This window comes from Thrips palmi, unplaced genomic scaffold (assembly GCF_012932325.1).
Source record: "Thrips palmi isolate BJ-2018 unplaced genomic scaffold, TpBJ-2018v1 HiC_scaffold_6, whole genome shotgun sequence".
Lineage (NCBI taxonomy): Eukaryota > Metazoa > Arthropoda > Insecta > Thysanoptera > Thripidae > Thrips > Thrips palmi.
In genome coordinates this window covers 8,053,633-8,077,917 of record NW_023144633.1, presented here as the reverse complement: position 1 = coordinate 8,077,917, position 24,285 = coordinate 8,053,633, and the positions used below count along the sequence as shown (strand labels likewise).

Genomic DNA, 24,285 nt, shown 5'->3' with positions numbered 1-24,285 from the left:
CAAACAGGTGGGATCCAACTATCGGAGGCCTAGGCGTATTTCAGAGATGTGCCACTCGTACCCGGTTAGGCTGGAAGCCGCCTCAAAGGCGCGATCACCCACATCCGCGCTGGCGTCCGCGAGGTCCTGGCTGAGAAAAGCCAGTGGGAGGAAAACTCCGACTATTAAAGGTGATCCCGTGATGGTCATGGGGTCCAGGTCGCGAAACATTATCTGCAAAATAAAAATCACGATCCCTGCACTGAAAACTGAAAATTGAGTCTGATCGCCCAAATTTGACCAGACAGAAGAGTCTCGCCATAGTGTGGAGAGAAACAAAAGTCTCGCCAAAATATGATTACACTCTCAGATTGTTATTGACTTTTTGTCCTTTGTTAAAGAGTTTTTTGTACACAGCAATAAAAAGTACTATTTCCTCAATATCTATGTAATATTTTGTTCGTTATATTGACTTAAAGTCAATTTGCTATTGACAAGTCAAGGACAATTGACTTCAAAAATAGTCTTTAATTGATGACAATTTAGTATTTATGGTGAACAATATGTTACCGTGAAACGGGGTAACTTCGAACACTTTTGAGAAGTTTTTGGAAATTGTGAAAGTTGTGGCGCTGTCATGGATTTGAGGGTTAAATTTTATCATCTACCCACCTTAAGCTTCGATTCAGCGCTAATTTCAGGTACCGTAAACCGGGGTAACTTGGGACAGCAAGGGTAACTGGCGCAGCATCGCGAAGCGTATTACGACAAGCCACTGTCTGGCGTATACGCCTACACTCGTGTAAATCTTGTCAGAATGTCAGAATTGTGTCTGAAAACCTGATCAAAACCTGATCACGCACCTCTGACAGCTGAAAACATGTTCTGACATTCTGCAGAACTCGCCATCAATATCAGCATAAGTTTTCAGAATTTCAGCTTTCAGAGGTGCGCGAATTTTGATCAGGATTTCAGACATGTTTCTGACATTCTGACAAAATTTACACGAGTGTACCTTGTTCCCATTCAAACGAATGTTACACAATGCTCAAAGGAACGTCATATTGTGACACATCCACGTGATGTCACGTTCCTGGAATGAGGGTGTAGCGCGGTGTAGCGGACAAGAGGGAATTTGTGAAGATTTGGGCTGGTTTAATCAGCAAGCCCCGGACACACTAAATGTTTATGTAGAATTTTGTACGTGCCACTTGCACGATTTTGTGCATGCGGGGAATTTGCATAATATCATGCGTGAAAATGCATAGATTTATGCAAATTCGGTTACCGGTCAATTTCACACGCTCAGACTTATATGGACATTTTTCTCTTTTGCTTATAGCGGTTTTTGAGCAAACGTTAAATGTACTATTTCCTCCTTAACTATGCACAATTTTGATCGTTTTAGGGATATAATTGTCAATAGATCATGTAGAAATTGAAAAGTACTTTACAAATGACATTAAGTCCGGTTTAATGGACTATAAACATTATGCAATGAACAAATTAGTGCATAGCCAAAGAGAAAATAGTACATATTACGTTTGCACAAAAACCTTTATGGCAACAGATAAAAAGTCAATACGAGTCTGAGAGTGTATGCACGACGGCACACAAGTTTAAAATTATGCATCACCACGTACAAAATTGTACATAAACATTTAGTGTGGAGACCTGGACCCGTTCTCTAGTCGGATTAGTCTGAGTATTCATTGCAACCTGCCAAGCAAAGTTCATGACCCGTGTCCCCCACTTGCCTGAAGTGCACACATCAGTGGAACAGTGAGCACACCCAGAAGATGATGCACCAACATGTCGTTAAAAAGCAGTTCAATTTCTCGCGCCTGTCGGTTGACGCGTTGATGCAGCTTCACAACTCGAATAATCTGGAAATCGTATCAAGGATTTGGCTTCGGGAACTTTAACTGTTAGGGATTTTTCTGCAAAATAACGATTATTTTGCTGTTAACTCTATATACTGCAAACTTTTCGTAAGTACATAGAATGAATATGCCTCCCCGGTCAAACGTTTGCCACCAACCTGAGATCGCTGATTGGGTGAGGCAATCATTCCTCCCAAGGCCAAGTACAGGCCGCCGAGGGAGGCCGTTGCGCAGCCCAGTAGTGCAATAAGTGAGAAGTAGCTGACGCAGCCGACCAGCATGGCGATCATTTGCAGCACGCCCGAAGACCACGCACCCCACCGGCCCGGGCCGAGCGCGGGCCACATAGGGGCCTTGGGCTCGCCAGTGGCAATGACTTGGACCCAGACGACCCCCGTGAGGACGAAGAAGAATTGTAACTGCACCATGACCATCCGACGATTGGTCCGAGCCGCGTTGGCCAAGGCTTTCTAAGGAAAAACGTCTTTTACTACGCTGGAGACTCCCTAAATAGTTCTTCAGATGTGACAGGACCGGGAGGACATTCGCTCGGCTCCATACAGAAAGACGTTTGGGCTAAATTTACCAGAGTAGTTACCTAAATAATTTGTGCAAACGATCTTTTCGTTCTCACAGAATAATTAATTAACTGTTGTGTGGAGCACTTGCAATTTCATTCCACAAAGTACGTTTAGAAAACAATCACTCACACTTATTTTAGAAGATATAATCAGTGACAATTACAGTGACTGTTCAATTGGACGAACGGACGAATTAACTCTCTCAGCCTCGAATTGACTTCTATTTCTTGCCAAAAAGTTTTTTTTGTTCAAACGTTACATGAATTATTGTTGTCTCTTTAGCTCTGCACTTTTTTGTTCATTATGTAGGGTGTTTAGTCCATTAAACTTGACTTTTTGTCATTTGCGATGTACTTTTAATGTCTACATGATATGATCTATTGACGATCTATTGACCCTCTTTAAAATGATAAAAATTGTGCACGGTTAAAGAGGAAATAGTTCGTTGTACGTCTGCTCTAAAAACTTTACAAGCAAGAGACAAAAAAGTCTATAATATGGGTCCGAGAGTGACGAACGCACAAGCTTCAACGTACAGACATGTCTTACTTACGCATCGACTTTTGTGACACAAAACCTGTAACAGTCGAGACATGAAACTAATGTCGACAGCACAGGTTCTTTCAGGAGGGCGTAACCTTATTGTTTCAGTTCAGTTTGAAATGCGAAACTCTTAGTTCAAATTCAAAACTGCAGGCAACAGTAGTTTAGAGAACGCTATTCATAGTTCAGTGTCACCATCAACTTTCGCGTACCGTGGCCTGTTATCCTCCAGGAGCAAACATCAATAATGTACCATAATTCCCAGGTCATAATTGTTTTATGTTTATAGTTGTTAATACTAAATTACTATTTAGTTTTTGTGTATAAGCTTTGCCCTTAATTGTGCATGCGCTTTAGTATGAATTTGTGCGTAGCTACGCATGAAAGCGTGCGTTGTTTTCTAGCGAACCGCGTTCACGTGAAATTGAACCCTGAACAAGGTTAACTTCCATTATACCGGATGTGGGGAAAAATACAGGACAGTATCGTGGGCAGGCGCACCGGTTCTGTCAGCTGAACTGTATGCATTTGTGTAATTCTCCGTAGCCCTTTTATCAATGTTCTGCGTAGGATCTTACAGTCTGGTATAGTCCTACGGAGAACACTGTAAGGTCCAACGGAGAATACTGTAAGGCCTTACAGAGTATATCGACAAGGGGCTACTGAGAATTGCTACAAGCAGTTTACAGAAATTGACCGATACTTCCAATTCAACCGAACACAAGGGCGGAATCATTTACATCAACATGGCGCATTCGAGTTTTTCCTAACTTTTATGATTTCTCGTGATTTTTTGTGGGAGTTTCGAGAAGAGCAATTAGCCTAATGCACCCTAAATTTAAAGCCCTTTCCATCGGTGGAAAGCGTTTAGAAAAACACAGTCTAGTTTTCATAATCTCGAACAAGTGCGCAACCTCTGCACTGACGGCGCGAGCATCGCTTCACGCTCTCCCTAGGCCGTTGCCACCCCCTGGCCTATCCAATCCTATCGTAGTGTTATATTTTGTCTCGATCCTCTCCTGGTCATACAGTTTCGTTTCTAGAGTTAAGGGCTCACGGCGTTTGACGCGACTGCCACGCGCTCATGGGAATTCACGAACGGGAAGAACACCAACCCGTCCCTCGGGCAGAGCATTCGCCTCCACGATGACGGCGACTTGCTGAATATCGTGAAGGACGTTCGCCACGCGCTCGCCCCGCAAGCGATAGAACATTTGGGTCGCCGAGCACGAGTACACGCCCGACAGCATCAGGATGCCGTTGGTCGCTTCACGCAGAGTTGATGACTGCACCACTGCGGCCAGGAGCATCAAGTTGGTGACGGCCACCAGCACCAGGGATCCCTGCAACCACCGAAGCCGACGAGATTGTTGTTCGGAAACAGAAGTGGAAAGATTAAAGTCCGTACCCCGCCTCAGTGCTTGGGGGGTTGATTTCGTCTTGAAAAATGTCGAAACTTAATGGACAATAATGCATAATACTGTTCAGAGATCACAGTAAAAACTCTACGAAGAACCGCACTGTTAAAAAAATTCTGAAAATTCAGACCAATTTCGTCAGACTTAGCGGTCTGAATCTGTAAATCAGACTTTATTCTGAAAAATTAGAGTTTTTGTCTTACTTCTTGGACGCTTTCACTACAAATCTATTGGCGGTACACATGGTGTGGAAAAGGCGGTAAAACCTGTACCGCCTTTCTATTGGCGGTAAAATCTGGAGCCCGCCAATTACGCACCCTACAAATTGAACGAAAAAGGCGGTACAAAGTATTACCGCCCATTGCATGCCATTGAGATGGTGCGAAAAAGGAGGTACAAAATATTACCGCCTTTTACGTTCTCTCAGTGCGCCAAGAAATCGGCGGTAAAGCTCTTTAAAGGCGGTACAAACGGTTCTGTAAGGGCGGTAATTTCTGTACCGCCTTCGTATTGGCGGTAAAACCTGGAGCCCGCCAATAGCCAATTACCGCCAGTAAAGGGTGGAAATATTACCGCCTTTCGATTTGGAGTGTTGTCTGAAAGCTTGGTTCAGACTCGAAGTGTCTCAATATTTGTACTCATTCTCAAAATTCGGATGAACTTGCGTCAGACTTTCCAGACCTCAAGAGTCTGAATTTCGGATTCAGACTACTTTCTGAAATATGTTCAAACATAAGAGAAAATTGGACAACTTTCTTCCAACCAAACATTAGGTTAACACACAATCAGTCTTACATTCAATTTAATCCGACTTCGTTTCGGGGACTTTAGACAAAACGAAAGTATTTTTCTCTCCGCTAGGTGGCGCTAGTGTCGCTAAAGAGCTTGCTGTTGTTAAAAACGCCTTTTTCTGTTAAATTTTTAATATTTCCAACCCGAAATAGCTATCACTCTCTTGGCTATGACGAAACACACGCTCCGATACCAAATTTATATTGGTAGCAAACGCGCGAGTTTAACAATTGACATTTGAAGATACCTCTCGCGGGTGGCTCCGTGCCGTCGTTTCCTTGGGAGCGTCAGGCCAGCTCCAGATAAGTGCAGGGAAGAGTCCCACTTCGGGGACGTTTCCCTATACTCAATTTTTTAATTGGACGGTTCCCTGGAATACGTCTTTCCTTTGAAGTTCGGATGCAAACATTATGATTTAACCGAGTTGTGGGAAAACTGTCCTGCCGCAACTTTCAGACAAAAAAACCCAATAATTGAGAAAATCTTGCCTGAATTTTTCAGACGACGACCTGCCTGAAAGGTTAAGACTTATGTAAGTCTGAAAATTTCAGACCAGGATTTAGTCTGAATTTTCAGTAGGATGTTCTGCATATTTACTTCAGTCAAAATGGTCTGAATTTTCAGCAAAATTTTTTAACAGTGCCGCTTTGTAATACGAAGAAACGAATGCTTCCTATTGTGAAGCAAAATCCTTCGTAATACGAAGAATTTCTTCAAAATACGAAGCAATTCTACAATGCCTTCATTTTCTCTGTAGTTATGAAGCACATGCTTCATAGACTTCAATGAGTGATGGTGCTGGTGCCTTTGACCGGTCCATCGCCCTCCAAAATTGGTGCCACGACTGGGAGAACTTACGGTGCTCCTGAGAAGTAACAACCACAAACGCTGCAGTCGCGCCTTCGGGCCATCTATGCGGAACAGCCAGCACCACGGAGCCAGGGAGGCGCTGAGCGTCTGGTGCATTTCGGAATATGCCACTGTTGTTGTCGAAGTATGCTGCCCATGCAGCGCCAAATCTGGGCTGTGAAACGCGATTTTTCGATATTGTAACGATTGAGGTTCAGGGATTCGTGCATTGAAGGGGGGCAACGGCACAGAGGTCAGCACGAAGGAACAAATGTTCTAGTGCCCAGGAGTGGCTCTGGACACACTCTCATTCCAGGAACCTGACACCACGTTGAAACGAACTTGACAAAATGTCACGTTCACAGTAAAAACTCTCCGAAAAGTCGCTTCGTAATACGAAGAAAATGACGGCATTGTAAAACCTACGAGGAAACACTTCGTATTAAGAAGCAAAACCCTTAGTAATACGAAGCATTCTTCATAATTACGGAGCAATTCTACGATGCCTTCATTTACTTTGTAGTTATGAAACAAATGTTTCATAGGCTCTTAAGAGTGTTTGTTTGAGCATTGTGACATATCCGTTTGGGTGTGAATTGACCAAAAATCAGGTTGTTCACATTCAAACGAACGTGACATATTGTCACATTCAAACGAACGTGACATATTGTCACATTCGTTTGAACGTGATGTCACGTTCCGGGAATGAGAGTGCATATCGGAACCAAATTTTGTCCTGATCATGTTGACATGATTGCCTACATATTTAAACCTCGTTCGGACGAAAGCCTGAGTTCTAACCGAGGTTTCTGGAGAGGTTTTTACTAACTTATAAAACTTGTCAGAATTCAGTGATTTTTTTTTTGGTTCTAAATAATCCTAGCGAGTCTCTGATTGCCTCCGTGCGTTTCCTGTGAGCTGCCAACGCCTCCTAGATCACGAAAAAAAATATTCACGGTGGTCTTCCGGACGACCGCTAGAGAGCAACACGACAACAAGCCCGAAGAAAGTGCGCTTTGTCACAATTTTCCCTCATGTCTCATATCACCCCGTTCTACGGTGCCCGGGGAAGTGCAGGCGGTGGGTTGTGGTATGAAAAGCCGGGGATGCCGTTCGCTACGCCTACCTCTGTGTGCTGGCTGGCGGCTGGCTCGCAGCGGGCAGCCGATACGCGCTCCACTGGTCCTGTCAGCGCAGCACCTTGTGTCGTGTCATCCAAACACCATACGAACAGTCACCGGTGCCGGCACACGGCCGCCTGGCACTGCTGCGCCACGCACAGTGGGTCAAAAAGGTAAAAATCGGGAAAAAAAATATTTTCCCGAAATTACTCTCCCGACCGGAACTTGAGGTGGCCAGATTCGGATTCGTCAAGAAAATTTGAGTCAGAATCATGAAAAATCGCCGTGGCTTTTTCAAATGCCGCCGATATATGGGCCTCCAAACAGCTAAATGGGCTAAAATCAAATATTACACTCTCTTAATATGACCCACACATCGTCGGGTATTCAAAAAGCCACGGCTATTTTCATGATTCTGACTCAAATTTTCTTGGGGAATCCGAATGGCCACCTCAGGCTCCGATCGGGAGAGTAATTCAGCGTACGAAAATATTTTTTTCCCGATTTTTACCGTTTTGACCCACTGTGCCACGGTGACCTAATCAAAGCGAAGTCAGCTGATCGCCTAGCGGCTTGTCCTCGGGTTATAGTCACTAGCCTGCAGATAAGTGTGCACTAGTCGGCTGCCCACTGCTCGCTGCAGCGAGCCAGCCGCTTGCCGGCGGAAACTGGGTGTTTCAGCCCTTCCAGCCTGCGGGGACTCTAGTTCCACGCCGCGCTGACGGAACGTCGAAGGTGCATCCGCACCCCCTGCTGCTCCCACCTCCACTTCTCGGAGCAGAAGCGTAGCGAGCAGCATAACCGGCTTCTCTCACCTCAACCCACCGGCCGCACTTCCCCGGGTAGCCCTGGTGGCCAAACCATACGCCACACGTGACTGAGAGTCAACATTTGCTGTAATTTTCACGAAAATAATAGCGTTTTTTCAACTTTCAACCGTTCTGGAGCTCGAACCAAAAGGTCGTAGACTTTTCGGCGACGGATTCGGATTCCTCGGTGAATTTTACGTCGAATGGTAATGCAGACCTTTTGAGTCGAAAACTTCGAAAGCAGGAGGGATTCCCTCAAAAGTTGACACTTTGTACAAAATCACTAAAAGAAATTTTAAAGAAAATTTCAAATTGCAACATCCGGAAATATTCATAATTCGACCCTAAAATTTTAGGGTCATCTTACCCTAATGGCAGGTAAAATTTGAGCGCGAAAGGAACGAAATCGGGAACGCGACCTGCTAATTGCTCTAGAAACTGAAGAGAGTGCATGACATGCTCCTCCAAGGAGTCAACCACAAAGCACGCTCTTCCCAAGAGCATGCTTGCAAGCACACTCTTACTAGGAGCATGCTTGGCAAGCACACTCTTACTAGGAGCATGCTTGCAAGCACACTCTTCCCAGGAGCATGCTTGGCAAGCACACTCTTACTAGGAGCATGCTTGCAAGCACACTCTTCCCAGGAGCATGCTTGCAAGCACACTCTTACTAGGAGCATGCTTGGCAAGCACACTCTTCCCAGGAGCATGCTTGGCAAGGACACTCTTCCCAGGAGCATGCTTGACAAGCACACTCTTCCCAGGAGCATGCTTGACAAGCACACTCTTCCCAGGAGCATGCTTGGCAAGCACACTCTTCCCAGGAGCATGCTTAGCAAGCACACTCTTACTAGAAGCATGCTTGCGAGCACACTCTTCTCAAGAGCATGCTTGGCAAGCACACTCTTCCCAGGAGCATGCTTGCAAGCACACTCTTCCCAGGAGCATGCTTGCAAGCACACTCTTCCCAGGAGCATGCTTGCAAGCACACTTTTCCCAGGAGCATGCTTGGCAAGCACACTCTTCCCAGGAGCATGCTTGCAAGCACTGTCTAGGATGAAAGCGTGCCTCTTCGTTGATATGAGTCCATATAATAGTGAGGCAGCACGCTTTATCCCAGAGAGTGCTTGCAAGCATGCTCTTGGGAAGAGCGTGCTTTGTGGTTGACTTTCAGGAGGAGCATGCCATGCACTCTCTTCAGTTTCTAGAGTGGGTGTGGAATGCCCCTGCTGCCCCTTCGTCATGCTTCTAATCCTGTCCGAATTTTGCCACGCACTCAGTTGCCCTGCACGTTCCCAGAGCGAATCGACATTCAACAAACATTGGGCTCACATTGGGGCGCACACGCGTCAGTTGTGCTCGCCTCCTCATCCGTTCGCACGTGAGCATGCACGGCTTATCCGGCACGCGACGCCTACTCTCATTAATTCAGGAGGAAAGGGGGGGGGGCATCAGCGAAAATGACAAGGAAGGTTCAAGGTGCTCTGCACAGAAAGGGTCATGTTCGATAGTCCTCGCATTCTTGGGGATCGCGGATCGGTTGTGGGTATGGCCCGTATTAATTCAGGAATTTTCAAGACACCCAAATTTGACTGAAAAATGACGGAATAAGGGCTTATAAAGAATGAGGTTTGAGCCGCGAAGCTTCGGGGCGGGTTGGCCGCTAGATGACAGCACCGGGCGAGGTCGCTATGAAAAATTCACTGTGAAGCGTAGCGTCGGTGCGCGGGAGGCGTGTCAGGTGGGCGTTTGCGGGAATGGATGGTGGCAATATTAAACCATAGTTAGTTAAATAGTAAATGACAAAGAATACAAAATGTCCTAGAGCGTAGAAGGGTGGGGAAAATTAAAGAAGACTCAACTTCAAGACGAATGCCGTAAACGAGGCCTGGGAGTGAGCGGGAACAAGACGCAACTGATAGAAAGGTATGGAATTTTGCAATATTTTTTGCGCGGATTGCTGTTTCATTTCCTGATGTCACATGAATTGAACGTACATTAGTTTTAAATTGCATTCTAGGTCATCGTTTTATGCTGTCTATGTAATTTTTGTGCTGTGTTGTTATTTCCCCTGCCATAACCTATCGAATCACATGGACATCAGAATTCAATTAATGTATCAAAATATGCAGTGTAGTACCTGATGTCGTGTTACTTTGTACAGTTCAAGCATAAGTTTTTAATATCGAGGGGTCCTATTCAAAACATCTTATCTGGGCGTTCCCCCTAAGAGAATCTTATGTTAAACGCAGGCGAATTTCACTTAGTTTGATCATTTAATACAGCTACATATCAATATAATTTGCAATTTAGTTCACGTAAATCTGAAGATGAAAGATCAATGAAACCAAAAGTGCATGTAGAAATATATTCCGCTTACTGTCGTCCCAAATGAACCTAAAGAGTGAAACTTGCCTGCGTTTAAAATAAGATTCTCTTGGGGGAACGCCCAGATAAGATCTTTTGAATAGGACCCCTCGATATGTGCTTTTGTTCTCACTCCCGTTAGGCTCACTCGTCCTGATGGCAACAACAATGATGACGATGATCCTGGAGCCACCAGGCCTTTGCCTGTTGGGGATAAGGAGACCACCTTGAGGGTCAGATTCACAAAGCTAACTATACCAGAGCCGAAAAAAACTGTAGTTAGCTAAGCCTTAAGCCTAAGAATAAGAAGAATGAAATCGGAGACTAGGTTTTGGCTCGCGCTTCCGAGCCCCTAAACACAGCCGCACATGCTGAAGACCCTCAGCACCCTGTCATCTGTTTAAGCGCTGTTTCGACACAATCTAAATGTCTTACGAAGAAATTTCCCATATTACGAAGGAAATGGCGCAAGCATATTACGAAGTTGGTTTTTATTCGTATTACGAAGGTTTTTCTTTGTATCTTACAATGAGAAAGCTAAAAAGATTCGTGTTACGAAGCAATATTGCTTCGTACTTTGCTTGCGCCGAATTCATTGTAACATACGAATAACATTGGCCAAATCTCATTGTTAGATATTATGGTGCACTCTTACTTTACATTCAGACATAGCTGAACTTTCGCGAGCTACAATTTTACGAAACTGTACTACACAAGCGACGTTTGATGGTGTTATGGATTAGGTTTTATAGATATTGTCCTTGTTTAATTGTGCTGTGCACGAAGTATTACAGCAGTCAGCCCCCATAGTCACAAACAAATAGGTTTGAAGTGTCATGGGGTTCGCTTTTGCCTCTCCTCCTGACTGGCAGCACTGGTTGTATTTCGAACGATTTCAGATGTCGCTGACTGCCCTGGCGAACGCGAGGGCGAGTAGCAGCGCCGGCGAGACGCGGTTGAAGGGGGACGACGAGGGCACCACCAGCGGGACGACTCGCCGCTCGGCCAGCTCTACCCAGAAGGACGCGGAGTCCTTGAGCGTTCTGTTGAGGCTGCCGTGTTCGTAGTCCACGTGCACCAGGCCGAAGTCACGGCTGCGAGCGAAACAAAGTCACACGTTCAGTACCCTGCGAGAAAGAGGTACGCAGAAAAGGCACGGAACATGTCTGGTCAATAATTTGCCTGGACCGCCCGCACCTGCCCAACAAACTTAACTTCCGTACAAGATTGCACACTGGGAATCCGGGAATGTGACGTCACTGATTTTCTTAGTGTAATAATGATCTTATTTCAAAAGCAATAACATTTTTATTGCATTAGTAGCGCCATGAAAAATTTATTGCATTATAAGTGCAATAATTAATGTATTGCATTAGCGCATTTATCACTTTATTAGCGTAGTTATCATTTCATCACATCAAAACTGATAATCTATGCCCAGTTCGGCCAAAACCTAAGAGCCTTATTGCTGCCACAGATGCGATATTTGAAGGAATCACACTAGCCTTTTCATCGCAGTAAATTGTATGAAACTTATCAGATTAAAAATACCAGTGGTCACGTTCGTTCAAACATGATTCGTGTCACGTTCGTTTTACACTGCAAACCTAACTGTCTACTAAGTACACACTCACAAATGCATGCCTGCACACTGTCATTCATTTTGCGATACTTTTACTACAAACTTTTGCGATAAAACCGAGTTTGCGATTCCCACGATTTATCGCATCCTGGAGTGCGATAATTTTGTTATTACACTTTTTTTGCGATAACCACCCCATAATTTTTGCGATAATGGAGCGTTTTGTAGTAACTTTTATCACATTTTTTTCTGCGATAACTTTTTATTGCATTTTCTTTGTAGTCATTATCGCAAAAATGTGATACTTTATTGCAAAATTTAGCTATAAATTTTTTATTGCAGATATTTAGTTGTCATTATAGCAGAAAAAATGTGATAAGTTTTTTATTGCAAAATATATACGGTGGTTATCGCAATTTGAATAACAGTGCAAGCACGCACTTACAAATGCATGCTTGCAAGTACACACTTACAAACGCATGCTGGGCCAAGTACACACTTACAAATGCATGCCTGACGCATGGAGTTATACGGCGTCTAGCATGCGTTTGTAAGTGTGTACTTGCAAGCATGCATTTGTAAGTGTGTACTTGGCCCAGCATGCGTTTGTAAGTGTGTACTTGCAAGCATGCATTTGTAAGTGTGTACTTGCAAGCATGCATTTGTAAGTGTGTACTTAGTAGACAATTAGGTTTGTAGTGTAACTCGACACTGTTAAAAAAATTCTGAAAATTCAGACCAATTTTGTCAGACTTAGCGGTCTGAATCTGTAAATCAGACTAAATTCTGAAAAATCAGAGTTTTTGTCTTAGTTCTTAAACGCTTTGTCTGAAAGCTTGGTTCAGACTCGAAGTGTCTTAATATTTGTACTCATTCTCAAAATTCATATGAACTTGCGTCAGACTTCCCAGACCTCAAGAGTCTGAATTTCGGATTCAGACTACTTTCTGAAATATGTTCAAACATAAGAGAAAATTGGACAACTTTCTTCCAACCTAACATTGGGTTAACTCACAATTAGTCTTACATTCAATTTAATCCGACTCCGTTTCAGGGACTTCAGACAAAACGAAAGCATTTTTCTCTCCGCTAGGTGGCGCCAGTGTCGGTAAAGAGCCTGCTGTTGTTAAAAACGTTTTATTCTGTTAAATTTTTAATATTTTTAACCCGAAATGGCCATCACTCTATTGGCTATGACGAAACACACGCTCCCATACCAAATTTATATCTGTAGCAAACGCGCGAGTTTAACAATTGACATTTGAAGTTACCTCTCGCGGTTGGCTCCGTGCCGTCGTTTCCTAGGGTGCGTCATGCCAGCTCCAGGTGAGTGCAGGGAAGAGTCCCACATCGGGGACATTGCCCTACACTCAATTTTTTACCTAGACGGTTCCTTGGAGTACGTCTCTCCTTTGAGGTTCGGATGCGAACATTATCATTTCACCGAGTTACGGGAAAATTTCCTGCTGCCACTTTCAGACAAAACAATCTAGTAATTGAGACAATTTTGTCTGAATTTTTCAGACTACGACCTGTCTGAAAGGTTAAGACTTGTGTAAGTCTGAAAATTTCAGACCAGGATTTAGTCTGAATTTTCAGTAGGATGTTCTGCATATTTACTTCAGTCAAAAAAGTCTGAATTTTCAGCAAAATTTTTTAACAGTGTCTGCTAATCAAAGAGCGTGCATTGTACGCTCTACCTGGAGCAGGCCTACAAGCACGGTCTATAAAGCGCATGCCTGCAACGCATGCACTTACAGCAGCATTTGAAGCAAAAGGGATAGGGAGAATTGCCTGCATCAAGAAGCGTGTACATGGCATGTATGACTAGTAAGTGTATGTGCTTGGCAGGCACACACTACAAGATCAAATGTGTGCTTAGTTCACAGCTGTGGGAGCGTACTTGCAAGCACACATCTATAGGTGTATGCTTGGCAAGTACACATCTATAGGTGTATGCTTGGACAAGCACACATCTATAGATGTATGCTTGGACAAGCACACATCTAGATGTATGCTTGGCCAAGCACACAGCTGTAGGAGTATGCCTTTAAATGGGTGGGATTAAAGTGTGCTTGGCCAAGCATACACCTATAGATGTGTACTTGCCAAGCATACACCTGTAGCTGTGTGCTTGCCAAGCACACACCTATAGATGTGTGCTTGTCCAAGCATACAGCTATAGATGTGTGCTTGCAAGTACGCTCCCATAGCTGTGTACTAAGCACACATTTGATCTTGTAGTGCACTACAAACCTAATTGTCTACTAAGTACACACTTACAAATGCATGCTTGCAAGTACAGACTTACAAACGCATGCTTGACGCCGTATAACTCCATGCGTCAAGCATGCGTTTGTAAGTGTACACTTGCAAGCATGCATTCGTAAGTGTGTACTTGGCCAAGCATGCGTTTGTAAGTGCGTGCTTGCAGGCATGCATTTGTAAGTGTGTACTTAGTAGACAGTTAGGTTTGCAGTGCACGCGCCAGCTAGAGCGTGCTTGCGGGCATGCTTCAGGTGGAGCATGCAATGAACGCTCTTCGATTTGTAGAGAATTCTGTCACATTCGTTAAACTGCCAATCAATCGCCTGTTCCCGAGCCTGGACGAGGCCGGATTCACGTACAATCGAACATGACATGATATTCAAACGAACATGACGTCTCAGTGCACGAGTTATAAGTACAGACGTTTCGTACTTTCTTCCGTTCTTCCGTACTACGCTCTCATTCCAGGAACGTGACATCATGTTGAAACGAACGTCACAAAATGTCCCGTTCGTTTGAGCATTTTGTCACTTTCGTTAGAATGTGAACAAGCTGATTTTTTGCCATTTCACACCTAAAGGAATGTGCTTCAATGCTCAAACGAACGTGACATTTTGTCACGTTCGTTTCAACGTGATGTCACGTTCCTGGAACGAAAGTGTATCTTTGTACATTTCCCGATCAAAGTACGGAATTTTTTACAGCAACACTTAGAAGGCCTTACGAAGTGAAGGATAGTTACGCACTCAAGATGTCTTTCGATGAAATTTGACCTATGTCATTCGTATGTTACGGTAAATTCGACGCAAGCATGAAATAACTTTAGCTGTATTTCTTCGTAGTACGAATCTTTTCAGCTTTTTCATAGTAAGATTCAAAGAAAAATCTTCGGAATTCGAAGAAAAACCACCTGCGTATCATGCTTGCGCCATTTCCCTCGTATTATTGGGAATTTTTTCGCAACACATTTTGAGTGCGGAGCTTAGGCTCAGAAGAACAAAATCGGAAGTTAGAAACTACAGTTTCCATGAAAAATACACGCTGCGGATGAGCCGTAGGATTCATCGGCTGCGTACATTTCTCATAGAAATTGGTCCGTGGTAGCACTACGCGTGAGTACACTGCTCTCGTGGCAGTACACGCTGAAGATAGAGTACTGAGTGGTACACTGAAAGTTGCCGAGTGTGAGAGGAATTTTTTATGTGTTGAGAGTTTAGCAGTGTAACTAAACTAACCTGAAGCCCCATTGCCACTCGTAGCTGTCGATGAGGCTCCACGCGCTATAGCCCATGATCTTGGTGCCGAAGTCGTGTATGGTAGACACCATTGCTCGCATAAAAGCCTGCCGTGCGAAACATGCCTCAATATCATAATTCATAGAACTCATAGTTGCCCTGTGCAGAGGGGTCAGCTGGACAGTTCATATCACCGGCCGTTCCGTGGCCCGCTTCTGGTTCCTGAATTTCCGACTACTCAAGTTCTTCACTCGGTGACGAGTGAACGGCCGGGTATTAGCAGTTATTTTCAACGCAATCAGGTCAGCGAAAATTTAAATCGACTTTCACAGTTTGCTTGCAACTGCCATTGATTTGGAAGCTTTAATTTATTATGTGTGTCGAACTCGTGCTCGGGGAGCCTTAGTTATGATTTTCGAAGCATTTTAAGAGAAAATGGCATTTTTATCAGCATAGTCAGACCCGTTTTCCACCCAAAAAAAAAAAAATACTTAAAAAATCTCCAAAAAAAGGTAAAAAGAAAACCGTACACTGTGATAAACTGCTCTTTGGTGGTCGTGAACCCCCAGCATATCTTGATACCCGATGCCGTTTTCTGTGATCATGATGGGCAACTTGTACGTGAACCACGTCCACAGCAAAGCACTCCGCATTGCATCTGGGGCAATCTGCAACACACGAGTTAATGGAGACTGTTACGGAAAAACTGAATTCAAACGCTTCTCTGAAAACTGTCTGTCTACTGAGTACGTACTTAAAAATGCATACACTGTTATTCAACGAATGTGACATCATACTTGTTATAAAATGAATTTTGTCGCGTTCACTGGTGAAACAAAGGCATAAAAATTATGCCCTTAAAGGGCGTAGAGGATTTATGCCCTTAAAGGACATAAATCGTTAATGCCTTTGTGACGGGCATTAAAATTTTGCTTGAAATTCCTATTCCATTTACGCCCTTCCCAAGGGCATAAAACGATTTAAGCCCTTGGGAAGGGCGTAAAAGAGTATTTATGTCCTAAAGGGCGTAATTTTTATGCCTTTGTTTGATCCACGAAGCGGAAGAAGGGGTTTAGTCGAGTTGATTCAGTGACCTCTTATCAGTCTTTCATGTAAACATGAGCGAAAATTTGGTCCAAAAATAAGTGTGGTGAGACACGTCCCATCCTCTTGCATCTATTTTTAGATGACATTCCCCACCTGTTCTTCTACCTGCAAGGTTTATGCCTTGCAAAAGTGCACGGATTTAACTCGACTTACCCCCTTCTTCCGCTTCCTGGATCGTTTTACCAGTGTTCTTTTGAATATAATGATACATTACTTTGAACGTGACACGACCGTCTAATGAGGGTGACACATTCGTTTGATCGTGGATAAACATTCAAACGAACGAGAAAAAATTCACACTCTCACACCTGTTACCCTGGCCAAACGTCTCTCACCATGAAAAAAAATGATATAGTTTTGAGTGCCTGCCTGGCACAGGCACGCTCCAGGTGGAGTGGGTTCAGTGTGCACGCACAGTAGATAGATAAAGTCTAATACCTAAAGTGAGGTAATACCCGTAATTGACAGATTAGCTGTAGTAGGGTGTAATTCATGTAATACTTTTCAAAAGGTATTAGTATGTCGACCACTTTTAGGAGTGAATACCCCCTTGTCTATTTTTAGAAGACATTCCCCACCTGTTCTTCCCCCTGCAAGGTTTAGGCCTTGCAAAAGTGCACGGATTCAAATCGACTTACCCCCTTTTTCCGCTTCCTGGATCGTTTTACCAGTGTTCTTTTGAATATAATGAATATTACATTACTTTGAACGTGACACGACCGTCTAATGAGGGTGACACATTCGTTTGATCGTGGATAAACATTCAAACGAACGAGAAAAAATTCACACTCTCACACCTGTTACCCTGGCCAAACGTCTCTCAACATGAGAAAAATGATATAGTTTTGAGTGCCTGCCTAGCACAAGCACGCTCCAGGTGGAGTGGGTTCAGTGTGCACGCACAGTAGATAGATAAACATCAAAAACACTGACCATTGGCAACGGATATTCCTCCAGGCTTTCACCAGTTGGCGACCGATAGCCGACTTCCAGAAAGTTGGCTTCTTTGAAGAGCTGCAACAATGGCACCCTTATGTTTCGACGAGGTGTGGCGGGGTCCTTATACTGGACTGCCATCCCATAATACACGTTAAGACCAATGTAGTCCGTCGAATCTGTCAGAAAGACAAACGCAGAAATGTTCAGGGAAATGAAAGAACACTTATCAATAGAGTACTCAAGGAAGCTCTGGCCCGAAAGAAGAAGAACAAAAACGGAAGTAAGAAATTGCAGTTTCTATGAGAAATATACGCTGCGCATGAGGGACTGCAGCGTATATTTCTCATAGATACTGCAATTTCTTACTTCCGTTTTTGTTCTTCTTCTTCCGGGCCTGAGCTTCCTTGGAGCACTGAGAAAACCTTACAAACTATTTTGGGCCTTACAAAGAAAATTAGTTTGTATAACAAAGTATTTTGAGCATACGTAAGCTTACAAAGAAAATACTTCGTAATTTACGAACTATTTCTTCGTATAACAAAGTATTTTAGTTTGTTATATGTATGCTCAAAATACTTCGTAAGGTTTTAAGAGTACTAGTACTCTATATACTTGCGGAAGAAGTAGTCCTTTTGACATTCAAATAAAACGTGAAATAACTGCAAATGTGATACTGAATTTGTTACTTTTTAACTTTCATCCAACAGCATGAGACTGGTTGTATATCAAATGTGACCAATAAAAAGGAAAATGAAGAAAAGGGAGGGATAGTTTTAACGTCCTAATTTTAAATTTCAATTTGGAAAAAAGAGCTAAGTCCAAAAAATACACCAGAGTAACATGCACTTTATGCGGACTATTGTTCCACTTGACTTGTCTCCAAATTCCACTTTGTTTAGGAAATATAAGGTGAGCTGACTCTGTTTTCCATTTCAACGGAAAGTTTTAAGTCGCAGAAATCCTCTACGGAGTGGCCTTACACTTTTGATTTTTTTTTCCAAAATTTTACTGATGCTTTTTGAAATTATTAACATCTGCAACATTCATTTGTTTTGTTTTAGTTTTCCCTGTTAACAGTTTTTTGTTTCTCCTGAAAAATGGCCAAAATTGAGTAATCCCCTTCTTCCGCTTCCTACGCTGCGCATGAGGGTCCGCAGCGTATATTTCTCATAGAAACTGCAATTTCTTACTTCCGTTTTTGTTCTTCTTCTTCCGGGCCAGAGCTTCCTTGGAGTACTCTATATACTTGCGGAAGAAGTAGTCCTTTTGACATTCAAATAAAACGTGAAATAACTGCAAATGTGATGCTGCATTTGTTACTTTTTAACTTTCATCCATCAGCATGAGACTGGTGACCAATAAAAAGGAAAATGAAGAAAAGGGAGGGATAGTTTTAACGTCGAAAAGCTTAACGGCGTTAAATTTAGTAAAAAAGTATTTTAAGAAAATATCTACCCTTTCAGTTGTACACAAGTACAATTTTCACTTACTCTTAAGCATTTCCTTCTCGTCGTCAGTGAACTTCAGCAGCTTGTCTCCGGCGATGTTCTTCACTATTTGGGGGTAGTCCCCGTAGACCAACGGATGCAGCAGCATGCCAGCGAACATTTGGTTAAATGACTCGGAGGCGTAGACATCTTCGGGAGATGTGGACGTTGGTCGGGACAAAAGCGTTGTCACGGTGAATCCAATCTTACCTGAAACAAGAAATATTGTACCCACCTCTAGCGCCATTGGAAGTGAAAAGTTTCAGTTGAGGAGAGAGGGGCACCATGTGCTATGTGACACTTTGCTACACTGAGAAAACAGGTCAGATTCCACATCGCGAATGAGAAGATCTCTGAAATAAACTCACAAAATATGTTGCAATTGCATGTGAGGGGGGTCGGAGCATCTAAAGTGCCACCAAATCTTCCCTAAACATTACCTTCGAAGTTTCCGTCGCGGAAGGCTCGGTACGCTTGACCATGCGCCAAGAGGAAGTAATGCAAGCATGGGTACACGTTGACGGTATCCGTTGCGTTCAAGGGTTCGCCGCGCCCAGTCTCGATTAAACCTTCAAGGAAACTGCAGTATATATTGGGCTCGTTCACTGTTGTCCACAGCTTAACCTGCAGCCAATGAGAGAGTACCCAAATATGAATCCTGTCTCCCCTTTTTTCGTCTGGCTGCTTTCGGCCTCGCTCTGTATCCTTTACCGTAGACTTTTACCAGCATACAGCTCACTCGACGCATCTTACCTTTGAACCATACTCTTTTAAGACGAATGCGGCGTATTCTCCGAACTTGGCCACCATTCTCCTGTCCAGCCAACCCTTGAATTCATCTTCCAGGATTTGTGGATGGTCGAAATGATACATCGTTACCTGTAAGCAGGAACCCTTTAATGTACAGCAATGTTGCTATAATGTGCCGACTGCAAGATATTTCATGTTCCAAAGCTTACGAACTTTTTTTTTGAGAATACAAACTAGTTTGCAATACGAAGAAATAAATCGTATATTGCGACATGTTTTCTTTGACGCGTGCGTGTGCTCAAAACACAAGCTACTTTTCTTCGTAAGGCCTAAAATAGCTTGCAAGGTTTTCAGAGTGCAGAAAAACGTTCTCCTGACACATGAGGTCATTTTCGTAGACGGGAAATCCCACATGTGTCAAGAGAACGTTTTACTCACTCTGAAAAGTTTCAAGGTAACGAACCAGGGGAGTTATGTTGCGCTTCAGAACCTCGTCGATTACAGTGTGATAATAGTCCACACCCTCCTGGTTGGGCTTTGAAGAGTCTGCGTCGGGCAGCAGTCTTGCCCAAGAAATGGACATTCGGTACATCTGGAGCTGAGGGCACAGACAACAATTCGGTCTGAAAGTGCAAGAGAGAGCACAGCCCGAGCCAAACAATTGAAGCCCCTGCAGGGTTTGAAACCCTAAGGGCTCAAATACAGATAAATTCCTTCACTTAAAAACTAAATTTGTTTCCGTCGATTTTTCATGTATTTCGTTAAAAACGTGACAAACGTACCTTCATTTGCACCGCCGCATCCAGGTCCTCTCTGAAGCGATGGTACGAGTCCGCGGCTTTGTCGTGAAGGTTCGTAGCGTAACCCAATGGTATGAGATTACCGGAGTGAAACGCCACGTCCCACACGCTTGGGCTCTTGCCTAGAAGTGGAAGGAGTTAAATACGGAAGCCACGCCGTTCGTAAGGGGGCTCCTCGTCTCGTCAAAAGTTTCGCAGGCTTCCTCAGGGTGACTTAAAGGGTGATCAAGCACCGTAAGGTGAGCCAGGCAAGTCGACAAGCCTTCTGCATGTCAAGATCATGAAAGTCACTCTCAGAAACTCAAGAATTTCATCAAACCATGAACCATGTCATGAACCAATGCTGCCCCACAACTTGTGAACTTGTGAAAACAAGAGCAAATAAAAAATAAGGAAGAAAATGCCGACTGTTGATCGTATATTGCAATTTCTGTACCCATTTTATACGTTATCAAATTATTCCCGTCCTGTCGAGCGTAACCCTAGGAAATTCACCCATCGTGCCCAAAACGTCGCAACTCTCAAAACTGTAGAAAAGGGATAAAGAAATAATTACTCATACAATGCCGCGAGCTGCATTGTTCAGTTCCATTTGAACAAAACCAACTAAGCCATTGAATTTTCTAGGGAAGCTCGAAGCAAAACCCGAAATCAAGGCGCGATTCGAAAAATCGTGTCTTTCCTTGACACCCTTAGGGGGAGCCACTGACCTCCTTCGTTCCAGGCACCCTCCGTCTGGATGGCGGCAACTCCTGCCCCTACGAGGAGATCGTCAGGCAATGCGAAGCGGGCTTCGTCGTCCTCTGTTGGGATGGCCGTCACCGAGCCGACCGCCAGAAGCCACAGAACCAGCATCATTTCCGTAAACTGTCAAACAAAGACCGGCAAGGGTCTCAGGCACCTGCAGAAACTTGTAGCAGGTGGTGGAGAGGTAGTTGTCACTACCAACAGCTTCATTTGACGAGAACGGACAGGAAAGTAACGATCAACCACTAATCTAATGGAAGTGATCATCGTATGAAAGGAACGATTTGTCGTTGTGCGCCTAAAAGGCCCTTTGTAAACATATAAAAGGTGTTGCTCGTGTCGCCTCTCATCGTGCGATGACAACAAGTTTGGCTTAGCCTGAAACTGGGCGCCCCTGTCGCATGCTCCGCTTTTTAGGACGCCAAGCGTCGCCTAGACTGGGCAACTTACCTTCACTCCTGCCATTGCTCGACAGCGCCAAAAGTTGCCCAGATCCGTAGCACCCTGGTCCAAGGGGGCCAATTCTCGAGAAGTCCTGTGTCCGCTGGGGCACTCTAAGTCTCTGCAAAACCCGAAATCAATCCCCAAAAGGGCTAGAAACTAGCTGATTTTAGACGTATAGCTGGACGAAATCTTGGAAATTTCAACCAAATCTCCCTGTGATGAAATCTTGCGTCCCCAAACCGAGAAAGTGGTTGTCTCCTCGCCTTGGTTACTCAGAAACCAGGCACCTGTGTATACTCTACCGGAGAGAGCCATTTGCGGGATGATTTGAGTACTCGGAGAATACGCAACAAACATGCCCTGAAAAGAGGACTCTCTCAGCACGTTATTGACTATTTGCTCATTTTGTCAGTACTTATGCAAGTAATTTGTGCAACCATAATACGTTCTTTTCTGTTTTTAAAGAACTACGTAGGAAATATTAAATAAAGTACTGAGAATTTTGTTTTGTACATAATTTTACAAAGGAAATTACTCATACTTACTTAAAAAATACTAAGTATTATTGCCGTTTATAAGAATACGTAATTAATGAGGAAAAAGTCAGTAACGCGCTGAGAGTGTAGAAATTACCGTTGCGTCGCTCTCTGAAGCGGCCGCGCTGCAAATTTTCCCGTTATGGGCAAAAAAGGCCACCCATCCTTCATGTCATAAAATTTCAGATGGATTTTAAAAGAGCGGAAATTGGTTTATCGCGTCTTTTCAGTGCTTACACTGTACGCGGCGTTGATTCAGTCACTCGCCCACTGCCTGGTTCGGTCTGCAAGACCTGTCGCGGTCGTACATTGTACGGAGTGGTACTATGTGCGAAACGCCGTCTGAGGCCAGTCTCGTCCTTTGCAGATAACGAAAGTGAAAACTTATCTTCCACTTGAACTGGTTTCAGTTTCAGGGTCAAATCATTCGAAACCTTCTGACAACCGAAATCAAGGCTCTCGTATTTGGACCTTTTTTTTTTTTTTCTATTCATTGACTACCCGCTTCAGTGTCGAAATTATTAGATCAAAATATCAAAGAGCCCAGACTTATTGCACAAACTCTCAGACGCGTATTGACTTTTCTCTCTCCATAATTGACTTTTTTTCCTTTGCTTACGTAGTTTTCTAAGCAGCAATAATATGTAGTGTATTTCCTTTGTAACCATGTACAATATTGTTCACTATAATGACTAAACTGTTGGCTACGTACTGACTCGTTGTCGATAGCAAATTGACTTTAAGTCTTACATAGATATTGAGGAAATAGTATGTATTGCTGTGTAAAATACTCCTTGACAAAGGACAAAAAGTCAATAACAGTCTGAGAGAGCATGAAACGTGTTGTTTTTTCTTTCCTTTTTGAACGAAAATCAAACATGCCCTCATTTTTACGTTAGTAACAAAACTCAATGCTCGGGCTTGGATAAATTATTGCATCGCTCCGCGGTTCATGATAAGACGGAGAGATTGAGTGTTTGATAATGTACAATTGGATCTGTCAACGTGACAAGCACTCCAACTGACGTGGACGTCCAGATTTCAGGCGATAAGATTATTTCTCAAATCTGGCATTGATAAAAAGCCCCCTTAGCCTTCTATACTTGCACCTGGCCTGGCCAGACCTACACCAGAATACCGCGGCCAACAAACTCGCCGCACGTGGCAAAGGGAATGCACCGACAGTGGGCCAGAAGACCGGCGGAGGCGGCCAAAATCCCGGACGGGTTTTGAGGTCTAGAGTCGCTAAATGGGACTCGAACCGAACGTATGACCCCAATGGATTGCTCTCCATACGAGGAATCTATTTGTGGGGTCAGGCGCTCGGTTCGAGTCCTAAATAGTGGCTCTCCGGCCGGAATCCCGCCTTTGAAGTGTAGTGTCAGCGCAGACGCGTACTTCCATCTGATTGTTGTCAGAAAATTGAACTCCTTTCTGCAAGTTCCCACGTAAAACAGGTAAAACAATATCCCAAATGTCGGAAGGATCTAAAAAAATCCTTCTGCTGAGATATTTGCTGCTGAGATGATGCATAATTTACTGACCACCCCTTATAATGGCCTCAGGTTTTGTCGGTACCGAACGAATGTGGCCGACATTAGTGGCCCTGCGCCCTGCATCAAAGTTCAAACTTCCAGAAACTAATAGAAGTGCATCACGCTACACTCTAAAAAAAATTGTGGTAGAAATCCTATGAAAGTATCGGACGCATTTAACCTATTCAGTATAGGATTTTTCCCACACAGGACATGGTAATTTTACCATATGTCGATATGGCAAAAATCCTATACATGTTGTTAGGTTTCTACTATATTAGGGTGTGGGAAAAATACTACACCGTGTATGGTAAAAATCCCATACGAATTGTGGGATATTTTCGTTACGTGAGGTGGTGAAACTCCTATTCAAGCATAGGAAAGCTTTTTTAGTGGATCATCATTCGGAAGAACATGGCGGCAATCTCACGGGAAAGGCTTTACCAAAAATGAAGTAGTGAGAGTGAGGACTCCAGCAGAAGTAATCTCAAACTCGGAAGACAGTTCAGACCT

The 24,285-nt window shown here is 43.7% G+C and overlaps 2 protein-coding genes across 5 annotated transcripts; both read right to left on the bottom strand.

Annotated features, from left to right (window-relative positions):
* Nucleotides 1-1,907: 1,907 nt before the first annotated feature.
* On the bottom strand, nt 1,908-6,213 carry LOC117652028. The gene is made up of 4 exons (XM_034396660.1): nt 6,055-6,213; nt 4,102-4,329; nt 2,021-2,332; nt 1,908-1,919 (listed from the first exon to the last, which is right to left on the bottom strand). Exons 1-4 carry the CDS (start codon nt 6,160-6,162, stop codon nt 1,908-1,910), a joined length of 660 nt encoding a protein of 219 aa, XP_034252551.1. The 5' UTR covers nt 6,163-6,213.
* A 4,538-nt stretch (nt 6,214-10,751) lies between these two features.
* Nucleotides 10,752-22,687, bottom strand: LOC117651890 (putative beta-glucosidase 6). Of its 4 annotated transcripts, none has more exons than XM_034396433.1 (12): nt 22,475-22,687; nt 21,708-21,819; nt 21,221-21,377; nt 20,493-20,632; nt 20,174-20,308; nt 19,714-19,839; nt 19,401-19,584; nt 18,964-19,170; nt 17,468-17,649; nt 15,958-16,095; nt 15,428-15,534; nt 10,755-11,436 (listed from the first exon to the last, which is right to left on the bottom strand). In XM_034396433.1, exons 2-12 carry the CDS (start codon nt 21,720-21,722, stop codon nt 11,238-11,240), a joined length of 1,590 nt encoding a protein of 529 aa, XP_034252324.1. In that variant the 5' UTR covers nt 21,723-21,819; nt 22,475-22,687; the 3' UTR covers nt 10,755-11,237. The 4 variants fall into 4 exon arrangements, with proteins under 4 accessions (XP_034252323.1, XP_034252324.1, XP_034252322.1 ...); XM_034396431.1 differs by lacking the exon at nt 22,475-22,687 and adding an exon at nt 22,335-22,457 and having other exon boundaries at nt 10,756-11,436; XM_034396434.1 differs by having other exon boundaries at nt 10,819-11,436; nt 21,708-21,828; nt 22,475-22,674.
* Nucleotides 22,688-24,285: the final 1,598 nt, after the last annotated feature.

Excerpts from the sequence above, each read along its gene's own strand:
- LOC117652028 (XM_034396660.1), bottom strand. The coding sequence starts at position 6,162 with ATGCACCAGACGCTCAGCGCCTCCCTGGCTCCGTGGTGCTGGCTGTTC. Across the intron at positions 4,330-6,054 it reads TGTTACTTCTCAGGAGCACC|GGATCCCTGGTGCTGGTGGC; the intron begins GTAAGTTCTCCC and ends CGGTGGTTGCAG. Across the intron at positions 2,333-4,101 it reads ATGCTCTGCCCGAGGGACGG|AAAGCCTTGGCCAACGCGGC; the intron begins GTTGGTGTTCTT and ends GTTTTTCCTTAG.
- LOC117651890 (XM_034396431.1), bottom strand. The coding sequence starts at position 22,408 with ATGAAGGATGGGTGGCCTTTTTTGCCCATAACGGGAAAATTTGCAGCG. Across the intron at positions 17,650-18,963 it reads CGAGAAGGAAATGCTTAAGA|ATTCGACGGACTACATTGGT; the intron begins GTAAGTGAAAAT and ends TCTTTCTGACAG. Across the intron at positions 15,535-15,957 it reads AAAGAGCAGTTTATCACAGT|GCTTTTATGCGAGCAATGGT; the intron begins GTACGGTTTTCT and ends TTCGCACGGCAG.